The 14,811-nt window shown below is 47.6% G+C and overlaps 2 protein-coding genes across 3 annotated transcripts in view; one reads left to right on the top strand and one right to left on the bottom strand.

Annotated features, from left to right (window-relative positions):
- Positions 1 to 3,492: 3,492 nt before the first annotated feature.
- Positions 3,493 to 14,811, bottom strand: part of UBAP2 (ubiquitin associated protein 2) — a gene marked incomplete at its 5' end in the record, with an annotated part of 202,718 nt that continues 191,399 nt past the window's right edge. For both annotated transcript variants that reach the window (XM_079548845.1, XM_079548844.1), the window contains 7 exons: positions 3,493 to 3,690; positions 4,688 to 4,879; positions 6,051 to 6,118; positions 7,541 to 7,648; positions 7,732 to 7,831; positions 8,679 to 8,893; positions 10,344 to 10,422. In XM_079548845.1, coding sequence (XP_079404971.1) covers positions 3,595 to 3,690; positions 4,688 to 4,879; positions 6,051 to 6,118; positions 7,541 to 7,648; positions 7,732 to 7,831; positions 8,679 to 8,893; positions 10,344 to 10,422 — 858 coding nt within the window. In that variant the 3' untranslated portion in view covers positions 3,493 to 3,594. The remainder of the gene's footprint in view (positions 3,691 to 4,687; positions 4,880 to 6,050; positions 6,119 to 7,540; positions 7,649 to 7,731; positions 7,832 to 8,678; positions 8,894 to 10,343; positions 10,423 to 14,811) is intronic.
- Positions 13,173 to 13,718, top strand: LOC306957432 (interferon type B; the record flags this gene model as incomplete). The annotated part of the gene is made up of 1 exon (XM_079548870.1): positions 13,173 to 13,718. The coding sequence occupies one exon, from the start codon at positions 13,173 to 13,175 to the stop codon at positions 13,716 to 13,718; it is 546 nt and encodes a 181-aa protein (XP_079404996.1).

Here is a 14,811-nt window from a genome sequence, read left to right as displayed (position 1 = left end):
CCTTTTTTAGAGATACAAACTGAGAATGAGGTTTTTTTTGAAACTATTTAAGAGATTGAGGAGAAATGTTTACCTGAGCTGTATTCTGGTTTTTCTTAACCCCTCTCCCTGTCTCAGCCCAAGTTAGCGTTTACATTTGCAACCACAGCCCTTTCAGATGCAGTTTTCACCCATTCTGAAACCAGCGGGGTACACTTAGGGTTCTTAGTAGTTTTCTTAGCTGAAGTCCCAGATGTTTTCCTTTTTTTTTTCTTCAATATAATTTACCAGAGAGAATTAACTGATGCATTTTTGTGTTGTCTTCCCCTTCAGTAGTTATATTTTGTCTTTTCTGCACATCTGTCTACTAATAAAAAATGTGAAATGAAAATACCCCTGTACGGTCACATCGCTGTTACTTGAGCTTTTCTGTTTGCATGGGTTTACTTAAAGCTTTGAGCCACCACCGCCGCGCTCTGCGTTGGGCGTCTCTATGTGCAGCGCATACAGCACAGGTAAGGGGTGCAAGAACACCGGGCCTGCTGTGCAGTGTGAGCAGCAGAACAGTGTCCCAAAGCGAAGGGAGAGAGCAAGTTGAAGAGTGAGTCTGGGCTCAGAGGGCTGCAGTGGGAAGCAGCAGTGGTGCAGGGATGCTGCTGGCACTGCACACTGCAGCAGCACAGGACAGGGCTGGAGTGCTAGGCTGCAGCCATGCAGGGGCCCTGGGCTCTTGCAACAGGGCGGAGTTGGAGCTGAATTCCCGGAGGTGCTGGTGGAGGGGCTGTGCCCAACCCATCCAGCAGGAGGTGGGACAGTAAATGCGGCACAAGTCTGGGCACGTGGGGTGCTGGGAGAGCTTTTTTTCCCATCACTGGTGGCCAAGTGCAAGCAGCGGAAAGCTGCGATGTAAGCAGGTTGCTGCCAAAGTGATACCTCCTGCTTATTTCCATGGAGACGGCAACGGATACAAAGCGCACGGTAACACTATTCGACAGAGCAAGTTCTAAGCTGCAAAACACAACACACAACTTCTCAGGCAATACTCATCACCGTGAGCTCCGCATTTTTGCCAGAGACGAACAAGAGCCAGCAAGCTGTGCTGTAAAAATCTGCACCAGCAGAGGTGACCGTTTGTCACTGCTGAATGCACCACCCACTGCCTCACTGTGCGCACAGCCGCGTTTGGTCTCCATAAACATTCAGCAAACATCGTTGAATGTCAGCGGGTGTTAGTGTTTTCTCTTTAATCTAGACAGGCTGAGCGGTGCGCCCAGGGGAACCTCCTGAGGCTCAACACACCCAAGCGCGAGGCGTCGCACCCGGGTCGTGGCAACCCCCGCTGCCAGTACGAGCCGGGGGACGTAGGGACAGAGCACGGCCCTGCCGGAAAGGACCTGGGGGTGCCGGTGGATGGCAGCCGGGCGTGAGCCAGCAGTGTGCCCTGCGGCCCAGGCAGCCGGCCGGATCCTGGGCTGCATCCGAAGCAGCGCGGCCAGCGGGGCGACGGAGGGGATCCTGCCCCTCTGCTCTGCGCTGTGACACCGCACCTGGAGCGCTGCGTCCACAGCTGGAGTGCTCAGCACAGCAGAGACGGGGGCCTGCTGGAGAGCGTCCAGAGGAGGGCCGCACGAATGGTCAGGATGGAGCAGCTCCCTGTGAGGACGGGCTGAGAGCTGGGGCTGTGCAGCCTGGGGAAGAGGAGGCTGAGCGAGACCTGAGGGCGGCCTGCCTGTGTCTAATGGGGAATGTAAGAGAGGTGGGGACAGGCCCTTTAGCAGTGTCTGCTGTGACAGGACAAGGAGAAATGGTTTCACACTAAAAGAGGGGAGATTTGGGCTGGATATAAGGAAGGTTTTTACACTCAGTGGTGAGGCACCAGAACAGGCTGCCCACGCAAATGGTGGATGCCTGTTCCTGGAGACACTCAAGGTCAGCTGGTGGGGCTCTGAGCTGTGGGTGTCCCCGCTCATTGCAGGGGAGTTGGACCATAAAATCTTAATCTTCCACCTCAAACAATTCTGTGATATTTTTCTGCACAGAGGAATAACAAAATAAAAGGTGTTACTTTCAGAGAAGCTGCAGTAAGCAAGGCAACATGGTGACACGGCTGGAAGACCTCAGGGCCGAGCACGCCTAAGGCCAGTGCCGGTGCAGCCTCCCTCTTTATTTCATCCATCTGAGCAACCACAGCTACCACAGCAGGAAGTGCATAGAGCTCCATGCCTGCTGCTTGGCCAGATAGAGCTGCACAGTGCCTGCTGCCAGGAGCAGTGCCAAGCTCCCTCCGCCTGCAGCACCTCTGCCCCATGGGCACGAGGCCACATTCCCTCCTCCCCCTTCCCGTTGCCAGCACCCAAATGGGGCACAGTAAGGACACAGTGGGCTGCTGTCAGGATGCTGTACCACAGCCCTGCTGCACCAACACAGCCTTCGTTCAGCATCCACCATGTCCCTCCCTGCTAAGCTTTACCAGGAGGGCTGAGAAAATGCACACAGACAGCAGTGATATGATCATAACTTTAATAGGTGGAAGAAAGACTAAGAAAAAATGAAAACTCCTAAACCATCCACTGCACTGTGCAGGACCACAGCACCAGGAGGTGCCATCCAGGTCTTTGTTTAGAAGAAGTGGGGAGGGACAGTGAAGGTCCATCCAGCAGCTCTGGTGCTCCTGGGCAGGGGGCTCAGGGCAAAAAGAGGAAGGAGACACAGTTCAGACTTATATTTAAGAAACTGCTACATAGTTTCTGCCTCACATGATGCAAAGGACGTTGCAGGACACACTGAGCCATCCAAAGTCTCTTGCTCAAGGGGAAAAAAAAAGAAAAAAAAGAAAAAAAAAAACAAAATAAAGGAACAAAAAAAGATATTAAGAAAAAAAAAAAAGTCTTCTTTATTATTTATTTTATTTATTTAGAAATTGAAAAAGAAGGTGAGGGCAGAGCTCCTGGCTCAGCGGCACTTTGCTCGCTGTGGTCACTGCAGGAGGGAGGAGGGAGACAAAAGAAAGGGGAGGGCCCACAAAACATCATCATTTCTTTTTTTGTTGTTGTTGTTTGTTTTAAAGTAACAGCTATACGGGGGCATGGGAGCAAATATCCAACCAACAGGACATGCCTTGATTCTGTTTGAAGGAGCCAGGACTCCTTACCTGTCCGAATTAAGAACTGCATTAAAGAAATGGGCTCTCATCAGCTCCACTAAGAATGGTGCAGTTTTATTTTGGACAGAGATAAAAAGCCCACAGAGCTTAAAAAACAAGGAAGGATGCCCTGGTGCAGATGGAAAATGGATAATTAGTTTTCCTACAAAGAATAGAACAGGCTGCAAGATGCAGAAAACCACATTTAGGCTCTATTACATTTACAAATACATACATAAATATATTACATACAACAGCAACTCAAAGAGGAAGCGGGCGAGTCACACAGAGGATGATGGCTGCAGTTCTCCCCGCACAGACATTTGGCTGAGCAGTTACTTCTCCTAATAATTCCAGGAATGGGCTTCGGCTTTTCTTTCTTTCTTTTTTTTTTTTTTTTTTTTTTTTTTTTTCTTTCTTTTCTTTCTTTCATTTTTCTCCTTTCATTCTCTCCCCCCTCCCCGGTTTCAGATTTAGTTTGTCCAGTATGGAGAAGTGCCGTAGGCGGTTTTGGTAGCCTGAGACTTTTGCTGCATGGTGCTGGGCTGGTTGCGCTGGCTGGATCCTCCCTAGAAGCAGAAAGGAAGTGACACTGAGGCCATGGAGTGTACCCAGAGAGGGGAAACAGAGCTCTGAGGGGTCTGGAGCACAAGCCTCATGGCGAGTGGCTGAGGGAACTGGGATTGCTCCATCTAGAGAAGTGTCAGGGGAGACCCTATCTCTCTCTTCAACTCCCCGAAAGGAAACCGTGGTGAGGTGGGGGTCGGCCTCTTCTCCCATGTACCAGTGATAGGATGAGGGGGGGATGGCCTCAGCTTGCACCAGGGAAGTTCAGGTTGGATGTTAGGAAACGTTTATTTTCTGACAGTGTGGTAATGCATTGGAGTGGAGGGTGGTGGTGTCACCATCCCTGGAGTGCTCAAGATACATGAAGATATGGCGCTGACGGCTGATGGGGAAGGGCTGGGGTTGGACTAGATGATCTCCATGGTCCTTTCCAACCTCAGTGATTCTGTGACATCAGCATCAGCCATTTGACCCTAGCACCCACAGGCTGCACCTCTCTGTGCTGTACCTGGCCAGGCACGGGGCCACCAGAACAGCAGGGCTGCATAATGTCCGGGAGCACTCTCAAGGCTGACGCACCAGCCATGGATTCAGAGAGGCCAGTCATTTCCTCTTCGAAGCAGAATGCCTTTTTTTTTTTTTTTCCCCAGGGAAAATTCATAGTGAGGAAACATTCTGGCTGATGAAACCAAACCAGAAACTGGAACTCTGATGTAATCTGCAAGCAGATGCTTTGCTTTCTCCCTCACTTGCAGTGCAAATGCTCACTCCCACAGAACAGCAGCAGCTCACCCCTCTGCATCCACATCATAACGGCCTCTTCTGAGCAGGACTCACCCCATAGCCCTCACCAGTCTGCTTAACAGCACCAAGCCTGCAGTCTTGCTAGGGCACCTTCCCAATGGGAAGAGCAAAAACCAACTAAGTCAGGATAAAGCAAAGATCCCACACCAAGAGGTGGGTGAGCACAACGTGTACTTTGCGAAGGGGCTGGCTCACCTGCCCATCCTGCTGAAGGTGGTGATGCAGCATCTGGGAGTGAGGCTGCTGATGTGCAGGCAAGATATGGAGAAAAGGGGCTGGAGCATAACCCGGGGCAGCACCAGGGTTCAGGGGCCCAGTAGATCCGAGAGCAGAGGGCAGGCTGAAAGGAGGTGGTGTGCCGGCATGGAATCCCTGCTTGTCAAACGTCTGCACCAACAGGCAAGATGGATATTATCAGAAAGCAGCAGGAGCACACACAGACCAGACAAGAACAAGAGAACACAGATCCCTGTGCCTTTCCTACACCCCATGAGCAGGTCAGGCCAAATGCCCGCAAGCACTTCAGTAGATGAGTTTCAACCTCTGTTCTCACTCCTATTTCTGCTCTAATGCCTGTAACTTTAAAAAAATATATCTATACTTCATTGATTATTGTGTTGCTTTCCCTGACTTCTTTTCATTTAGTGGGACATAGGATTGCAACAGCTGCCTGAAATCAGCTCTTCACAACCTGAGAGGGTCCAGACCACTCAGGGCAGCCTATCAAAAGTACAAGAAATTGCAACAACATTTTCCTTCCTCAGGCCAAAATTCTGCCCCTGATGCTAAGCACATGCCATGGGGCTGGAGTCTGACCTGCAGTGGTGAGGCCCTGGCACCGCTGCCCAGAGCAGCTTTAGATGCCCCATCCCTGGCAGTGCTCAAGGCCAGGCTGGATGGGGCCCTGGGCAGCCTGAGATGGTGGGGGTAACCAGCCCATGGCAGGGGCTGGGTGCTTTTTGAGGTTCCTTCCAAACTAAGCCATTCTGTCATTCTATGATCACAGGTGGACATAGAACATAGTGGTGGACTATGAACATAGGTGAACATAAGTGGACTATGAGCACATGGTGGACCCCACTATCTTTGCAGGAAAACAGCTGACTGCCCCCATTGCATACCACAGCTCCTCCAAGGACCTTCTGTATGCACAGCAAGAGCCCCACAGGTGAGCAGAGTAGTGCTGGTACCCATGCAAGAGGCCCTGAAGCACAGGGGTGGGCACTGCTGATTGATCTCTGGAGAAAAGCAAACATGCTCTTCACTCACCTGTTCTGGGGGCTATTCTTGACTAAAACCAGTGGTGCTACCATGTTCTAGCTGCACAAGGGAACAGAGTGTGAGGTTGCATGGGACGGGACAGGGCAGGGAGCTTTGTGTGTCAGAAGATGATGCCGCAGATGGGAGATACTCCTTTCCAGCAGCAAGCACAGCCAGCCCAAGGAAAGCCAAAGCCTGCTGCCACCAATTAGCCAGGGACATGCTCCTGGGTGCCAGCATGCTGCTGAGCCACCAGACTGGTTTAAGGCCCCTGGGAGAATGGTCCAGCATTCCTCACCTGAGTCTTGTTATAGACTGAGCCACTGATATCAGGCACACCTGTGTTACTTGAGGTCACAGAAACACCTGGAAAACAAAAAGCCACTGACAGTGAGAAAGCTAAGCAGCAACCAGCCTGAATCCTGTGTTTGCTGTGCTGTTGGTGCTGAGGCACCCAAACCTGCAGCCTTTGCCCCACGCACCTTCTGCTCTGCACTCTGAAACCCACAGGAGTGAGAGGAGGGGCACAGCCTCTGCTCCTGCTGTAAAGCAGGAAACCAGCCCACTGGGGGATAGGTCATCCTCTACTACAGCTGGGATTCAAATTCACTCTAGCTGTGCTGAACACTCATTTAGCTCACAAAACACCAGTTCTCCCCTAGGATTAGGGATGCATTTGGCTCTATCACAGCATTCAGAAGCTTTCCAGTAATGCACTCAGCAGTGAGCCTCTGCATCTGCTACAGGCTTGTGCTCCTGTCCTCACACATCAAACTGAAAAGTGAGGTCTATAACTCTCTTCTGCCCCTTCAAAATTAATATAAGTGACTCAGGCTGCCTTCCACACAGATTAGCTGGTGCCACAGAAGCAGAAGCACTCTGTCACCAGCAAGTTGACTCAAACTGCCACTCATTTGTGGGCTTACAAAGACAGAATCTGATGGCTTCACTTGAATCAGTATAAAACCAGTAGTTTCTCCAGCCAATGAACCAGAGGCCCTGACCCAGTGGGTTGGAGCTGCCCTATGCTGCACCATTCCTAGGAGACAGCTCATTTGCAGGCCACTGAGTAGAGCATCACTGGCTTTTAGTTGAAGGCCTGCATACCAACCAGCTGGTGTTTCAGATGCACACAAATGCTTGGTATTTGCTTAAGCCCAAGGATGAACTCGTTAGTGCCAAGCAGTCTGGTATAAATTTCTCAGGTCTAACCAGCATGTGCAGAACAAAGCTGCATACATTCCTTAGTCTTGGCAGTTACAGAGGAAACATTTCCAGGCACGAAACAATGCTATGAGTTACAGAGCATACGGACAGCAGCTGAAACAACAGCCCGGAGATGTGTGAGCTGCCCCGCTCACTGAACACACAGCTAACTCATGTGCCTACCAACAAACCCAAAATCCAAGTCAGCATTTGGCAGGTGACCATTTCAGCAGCAGCACCAGCTGCCTCGTCTTCAGTGACACAGCACTACTGTGAGACTGCTTATTCTTCACCAAAGACAACTTTGGCAGGGAAAGCAGCTCACCAAGTCTCCCATGTGTAACTGAGGACAAAGCTGCACATCAGACACATAGATCCTTACCCAAAGTTCAGGCATTAGGTTTAGGAGGAATTCTTGGGCCATTAGGAGAAAAAAGCATTTTGTATACGGGAGATGGAGAAACAGCTTGGATCTTGACCCTCTTTAAAGCTGGCCGCTATGTTGACTGCACAGCACTGGCAATACTGGGAGTTTGCCCTGCTAAATCCCACTCAAGAGTAACCTCAAGTCTCGTGTGTTACCTTTCCCAGGTCCAGTGCCAGCAGATTTGTTTTGTGCTTGAGATGACCCACTGTAGCCTCCTTTGCTGTAATCTCCAGCTGCCGTTCCCTGCGTTAAGTCATCATAGCCTGCCAGTGTGTACAAGACAACGTGTTACAGTGTGCAAGCAGCTCTGCAGATGCTCCAGTGAAAAGCACAGTGATGAGCATACCTGCTCCATAGCCATGCTGCCCATAGCCACTTGCTTGCTGGAAAGGAGTCGAGGCGGTGTTCAGGTTGACTCCATGCTGCTTTGCTGATGCCGGAGGTACCTGAACAAAAGAGGAAAGGAACAAAAGACGCTGTTAGCTGGGCGCTAACAGCAAACCCCCTCTGCCACCTAGTGGGGAAGGCATCTCCAGCTCATACGGGAAAGGTAATTTGGAACCGGGAACACCACGATCACATGGGAGGTTGTGCTCACACTGCCAGCAGTAGATTGCTGGAGCAGATCCCTGCAAGCCACAAGCTGCTTGCCATACTGCCCCTGGTCCTGCATCATATGGCTTTTCTTCCTATTGCAATGCAATCACATCTCAGAACAAGCTGCACATTCCTTTCATACATGTAATAAAACTAACCACAGACAACAAATGCTTATTCAGAAACCAAAAAGGAGCAACCAAAATGCTCTCCAGAATCAAACAACACACCAACCAGCTCCCACCTGAGGCTGTTTCATGAAACACAGTCCTACAGTGTCCTCAGGTAGACTCACCTACCGTTCTGCCCAGAGCACAAGATCCTCCCAAATAACTTCCTCCCTCCTGAGACTACCAGTGCTGCTCCACGGCTTCCTGGGGTGTCACTTCCTCTGAAAGATGTCCTAGGCATTCTCAGCATGCTTGACTCAGCTTTTGGTCTCTGTTTCTCTACAGACTGAGAATTTTCAGGAACACTAAAAATCCATAAGCTGCAGCTGCCTACTACTTACTGTAACCTGTGCCCATGATTTCAGGCCTTTCAAATTTCCTCTTCTCTTGGAGAAGGGACAGCAATTATTTTCTCAAGCTTGAACAAATCTTCTGGAGATCCCTTGCAGGATGGAGAAGGTTTTGCTCTGAGAGTAAAAGCAGAGAGGCACAAAGGGAGAGTTACAGCCATGGCTGTGACACTTACAAACATGGTCGGCCCATACTGGAACGCACTGGGTACACCTGGAACCCCAGCGTAGTAAGGCAGCCCAGTGTAGCTGTAGCCTGGTGGCAGGGTCGGGTTGAGGAAGGGCTGCTGAGTGGTGTGATGAGTCTGCGTCTGGTTCTGCTGCGGCTGGGCTAGGGTTGTTGCAGGAGCAGGAGAGGCAGAATCCCCACGGCCAAATTTTGTTACATCACCTGCAAAAGAAAGAACTGATCAGAAGAATGATCAGAGCTTTTGCACGAGGAACTTTGGTGTACAAGTAAACAACTGAAAAAGAAAAAAAAAACCACATCCTATACTTGAAAGGCTGGGGTTTCCATGGGAAGAGCTCTCCTGTCTCTATTCCTGACAGTGCAGGTATGTCACCCATTTGTGGCACAGAACTCTGTGTTGTGACTAATTCACCAGTAAAATGTAGACACTAATACCTACCTATTTCACACACACTGAGTAGATTCATCACCATCAAACCGTTGCAACAAAATATGCTAAAAGCAGAAATATGGTAGAAAGCCAAAGTGCAAATGGTTGTTGGGTTAAAGTGTGACTCTCCTAGAGGTTAAACTGATTAGCCAAGCTTCGTGTGCTCAGAGCAAGTTAGGATTTACATGCAGTGATGGGCATATTTTTGTCAACATCTGTTTATTTGTGAAGCATGACTAGTTAGATATCTGGTTCCTCACACCACCAAAGTTCTGGAGACAGTAGCTGAAGGCCAGGAAAACAAGGCTTGCATCGTGGACCACCTTATTGAAGAAGTAGGAAGGGAAATTTGGTTATTAACCCAAAATCAACCTCCCAAGAGAAGTGATTATGATGCAGAAAATTTCAAAAAAATATTTTTATTTTCTGACAGCACTCAGAACAGCCTGTTTATGTGTTTGGTTTTGTAACACATCTCCCTCACATCTGTCTCCTCCTGACCAGTATTCCCTTTCATTGGCTGCCAAGAAGCAGGACAAGATTGAATGCCCACATCATAGAAATTATAATTCAGATGGCTACAGCTCTAAGCTGTAATCAGATGGCAGCAGAAGAAAACCACTTGCTAAACGTGCTGCAATGTAATCTCTGCACACTGATAAATGAAGAACAAAAAAAAAAACGAGGAAGGGATTCTCAGACCACTTTTGAGAACGAAGCCCATTAGACTAGGAAGAGGGCAGGGGAACAACTGCAATAGACAGCTCCTGGTGGGATTACTGAAATTATAAAGTAGCAATAACTGGGAATAGGGAACTGCTGGGAGTGTTCTGAAAGGGTCTATTCCCCTGCCAAAAGAGGAAAACAAGACAGCAGAATTTCAAGAAAACATATTAAACTATCAGGTATTTTCCAAGCACTTGTATGTGCACGGGAAGGGCACTAGATGACATTGCCATTTACATTTTTAACAATTTTGCACTTGCCCCCAAATACTATCCAACTTTCTCCCAGAAGAGGCCCTGTATGAATTACCAATCAGATCTATGCAGAAAAATCCACATCAAAATTGTGAGAAGCTTGCTTTTATTTGCCTACTTTGCTTGCGTGAGTGTAATTGCCTACAGAAGGGAAGAACAATTGCTCTTTCAGCAACAGCTGGATGACCTGAATTCAAAAACTAGCACATTGCACTTATCTCTGTCTTTTAACAGCACTCACCTGAGTATGGGTTGTTAGCAAGGCTCCCATCTCTGCCTGTCAAGGTTGCAGGAGCAGGGAATGTAATTCCATAGTAATCCTTAAAAAGATGCAATACCATTTATAATAGTTGAAACCATAAAAGACCTGAATCGTTCTTACAAATCCTGTCTTCCAAACATAACAATTTAAAAGCAATGAGAAGCTAGAAGGTCAGCTTCTGCTCAAATTTACAACAGAGTTAGAGATTTACCAGGATCCTTGATTTCAAACTAAACCTACCTAATGGACACTTAGTCTCACCTACAAACAATCACTTAATGGTAATTTTACAAGGCTGGATAAAGCTTCTGCCTTTAACCTGCTAAAGCATCTAGGAGGAAGGAAGTTTAGGGCCTGAGACACAAGAAGAGTTGTTATTTTTATTTTCCCTTAAACACAGACTGAGTCTAAGAGGTGGCTGCTGACCACCTCTTCCAAGTGCACAGAGTTGATTACAGCTTCTCAACACCTCCTGCCAGCAGAAAACCCCTAGAGGTTCTGCCTGTAAAGGTACAGAGGAGCAACATTTCTCACTGAGTATTCACCTCTGCTCAAAGGCAACAACCAAAAGCTCTTCCCTCCCAACCTGCAGCTCAGAGCTGACACCTTCCAGCAGGACTGAGTCTGGAAGAGCAACAGGCCATGCAGGGTGCAAAGACTTGAGGTCAGGCCAGAACCATAACTGCAATGTGGATGCAGCCTAACAGTCTTGAACCATGTCCTATTCTCTAAAAGAAAAAACATCACCTAGATAAAGAGTACAGATGTATAAGAAAACTGCAGCAGAGCTGACTGAAAAAAAGTATTTAAACTAGATGTTACAGGAGACTTTGGAGTAGAGGTTTCCAAAGTGGAGTGCCCAAGACAATCCCCTGCTGTGTACGTGCTTTCAGTATCTAAATGGAGGCTGCAGAAAGAAGGGGACAGACTCTTTCGCAGTGTCTACTGTGACAGGAAAAGGGAAAACTAAAAGACAGGAGATTTAGACTGGATATAAAGAAAAAAGAAAATTAAGATAAGGGCAGTGAAGCACTGGAGCAGTGAAGCACTGTCCAAAGATGTGGGGGAGGACCCACCCCTAGAGACAGTCAAGGTCAGGCTGGACCAGCTCTGAGTACCCGATCTAGCTGTAGGTGTCCCTGCTCACTGCAGGGGAGTTGGATCAGACCTTTACAAGTTACTTCCAACTCAACCGTTCTTCAGTTCATAGACTGAAGCTCATAGACTGAACGCTCATAGACTCTATGATGAGACATTCATTGGCCAAAATTAAAATTAATAACATTTAAGGGGATGGGTGCTCAGACTTTTTTTACTGATTTTCAACCAAAAGGGTCCATGATGAAAAATGCTGAAATACAGAGACCATTCTTCTAGGTCTCATACAGAAAGTTAGGACAGTGTTCAGCCTGGCAGGCCTGCACTCCAAAATGACAAGGGCACACTAAAAACAAAGCAGCATTTTGTTTTCAGTTTGGGTGAAAAGTTTCCCTTTCCTGATCTGTGTGAGCTGTGGGGTAGCATACTGTGTAGTGGTTTTCCTTCTAAGTGGATCACTTGTTCCTTGCCATTTCTGATGCACTGAGTTAATGTTTTAATCACTCTTGCACCTATTCCCACACGTTCTCCAACACTGGAAAAGCATCTTTTTTCACAGGTATCTCAGCAAATTCCCTGACAACTCGAATGCTTTCTCAGATTCAACTTTACCTTCCACACTGCTACACTTGTGTGTCACTGCCCCATTTCTTACACACAGTTCTCCACCACTGAACATGAAATAACTCTGCAAAGATTTGTTATTGCAAGGTAATTTATTATTACCTTCTGTAACTTGAAACCATCTCTTATTTCATCATCCTCTCCATTCCAAATAATTCCCGTCTTATCAACTCTAGCATCACCTAAATCATTATATATATAACATAATATATTATATTATTACTATATAATCCAATAACACAATGTTATTGTACTAAACATGCACATGAAGAAGTTGAGTTGAATTTCTTAAAAAAAGCATGACCCCCCAAAAAGGGAATTCCCATTGGTTGGATCAGCACCACTCATTGCTGGAAATATCCCACATGTGGTGATGTCTGCATGTGGACCTCTGCCAACTTTCACTATGCAAACAGACTGGCACCTTGAACATCAGTATTCCTGTTAAGGAATATGTTTGCTATATACCGAGTAGCAGGAATTTCCCCAGTAAATGCAAAACATAACAGAAAAAGTAACAAGCAGGATGAACACAGGAATGATTGACAACAAAAACTTCCCAACAATCAGAGATACATATTTCCATAATAAAACAGAAATAACTCAGACGGTGCAGTGGAAAAGACATTAGATTTTGATAGGCAGGGAAGTGTAGAAATAAAACTTAGAATTCTAAGTCCATGAAAGCAACAAAAGAAAAACTCCAAAGCACACAAAGTGCAGTTGCCTCAAAAGCACCTGCCCCAGTGCTTTCACATCCCGCACTTAAGTACAACAGCCTGGCTGCAAGCCAGCCCACAAGCAGGCACACTAACAGCAGAGTAGACTGCCTCTGCCTCCAGTACACCACGTGGTCTCACCTCGCCAGACTCAATAGAAGCCTGAAGGAAAAAAGCAAATAGAAAGCAAAACTAAAATGGAAACAAGGGAATTCTCTCCAGATAATGATGAAAAGAAACATGCAACTTCTCATAAAGCTGGCCTCACAGCAACACCCCAAACATCATCATGAAGATTCACCAGGCTGCTGCCCAGCCCAAGACAAGTCCCACCAAGGCTCTGCCTGCAAATCCTCAGTCCCCAGGGATGCGCAGTATCCTACTGCTCCTGCTCCTTCTGCCAGCTCTCACCACTGCCTTCTCGTGCAACCATCTTCGCCACCAGGATGCCAACTTCTCTTGGAAGAGCCTCCAGCTCCTTCAGAAAGCGGCTCCACCTCCACCACAGCCTTGCCCACAACAAGATGTGACTTATCCATTTCCAGAAACCCTTCTGGAAAGCAAGGACAAGAAGCAAGCCGCCATCACCACCCTCCACATCCTACAACACCTCTTCAACATACTTAGCAGCCCACACACTCCAACACACTGGATTGACCACGCACGCCACAGCCTCCTCAACCAGATCCAGCATTACATCCATCACCTTGAGCAATGCTTCGTAGACAAAGGCATGCGCTCCCAGAAGCGAGGACCTCGCAACTCTCACCTCATCATCAACAAATACTTCAGATCCATTCACAACTTTCTCCAGCTCAACAACTACAGTGCTTGCACCTGGGACCATGTTCGCCTCCATGCTCGTGCCTGCTTCCAACACGTGGACACCCTCATACGACAGATGAAAAGTTGAGATCCTCTCACAGCCTTGTCCAAACATCTCAACACCCAGTGACTGTTCTCAGACAACCGCAATGGCCACCCAGCGAGAGGAATGAGACGCAGCAAGGGCTTGGGCAGCCCAGCACCATCTGCTCAGCCTTCCTCCACCCCAAGATCACAGCAACAGGGAGACAGGCATGACTGAGCCCAACCCACTGGCACCACGTCAAAGCCTGAGTCTGGCTATGGCACAGCCCATCCTGCCAAACGCCTGGCCCACACCACAGCCTGAACTTGTTTGGAATGGAAGAAGGATGTCTTTGTGATGTTGAACACCTGGGAGACAGTGGGGATAGGATCACCATTTATTTCTGAGGCAGTTCTGCAGACAACCTCCCCTGATGGAGGGGGAAGGTCTCAGTGGACGTCATTGGACTTGCACATGCTGATGACTTGCTATTTATAACAGCACTTTATTTATTTGCCTATTTCTCCCTCATTCTTTTTTTATTATTATTTATTTATATTTATTAATTGGTTCCTTTATTTATTCACCTTTTTTCTGGAAATAAAGACCTGATATTTAAAAAAAAAAAAAGTGTCATTCTGTACACACGCATAGACAAAGGCAAGCTTCCTGCCCATAGGCAGAGCTTAGCTTCCCAACAGATCTCGGCTACTGACCATTATCATGGACCACAGGGCTGCAGGAGAGCAGCACATCACCCTATCCACAGACCCCATGCACTTCTCACATGGCAACAAAACCCCAGTGGTGCACGCCCAACACAACAACATACATTCATTTAGGTTAGAAAAAACCTCTACAAGATCATATACTACCCAACAACCACCAAGTCTACCATTAAACCATAGATATCCAACATTTTGTCTTACCTGGGTCACACTGAGTGAAGAGAAATTGCCTCAAGCCAGGTATAACTTAAATAATATACACACTGTATATAAGCAATGAAACTTACTTAAAAATAATTTTTACTAAAATGAAAAAAAATGTGCTACAAAACTAATGGGATATCTGACTTTCTTTTTCTGAAACTAATGCACTAGTCCCATTCAATGGAAGTGACTCCAATACTTACTGAGTTCTCAAAATGCTTGTT

The sequence above is a fragment of the Tetrao urogallus genome, assembly GCF_951394365.1.
Source record: "Tetrao urogallus genome assembly, chromosome: Z".
Classification (NCBI taxonomy): Eukaryota; Metazoa; Chordata; class Aves; order Galliformes; family Phasianidae; genus Tetrao; species Tetrao urogallus.
Note: the sequence above shows the minus strand (reverse complement) of the source record. Positions and strands in the feature narration are given on the sequence as shown.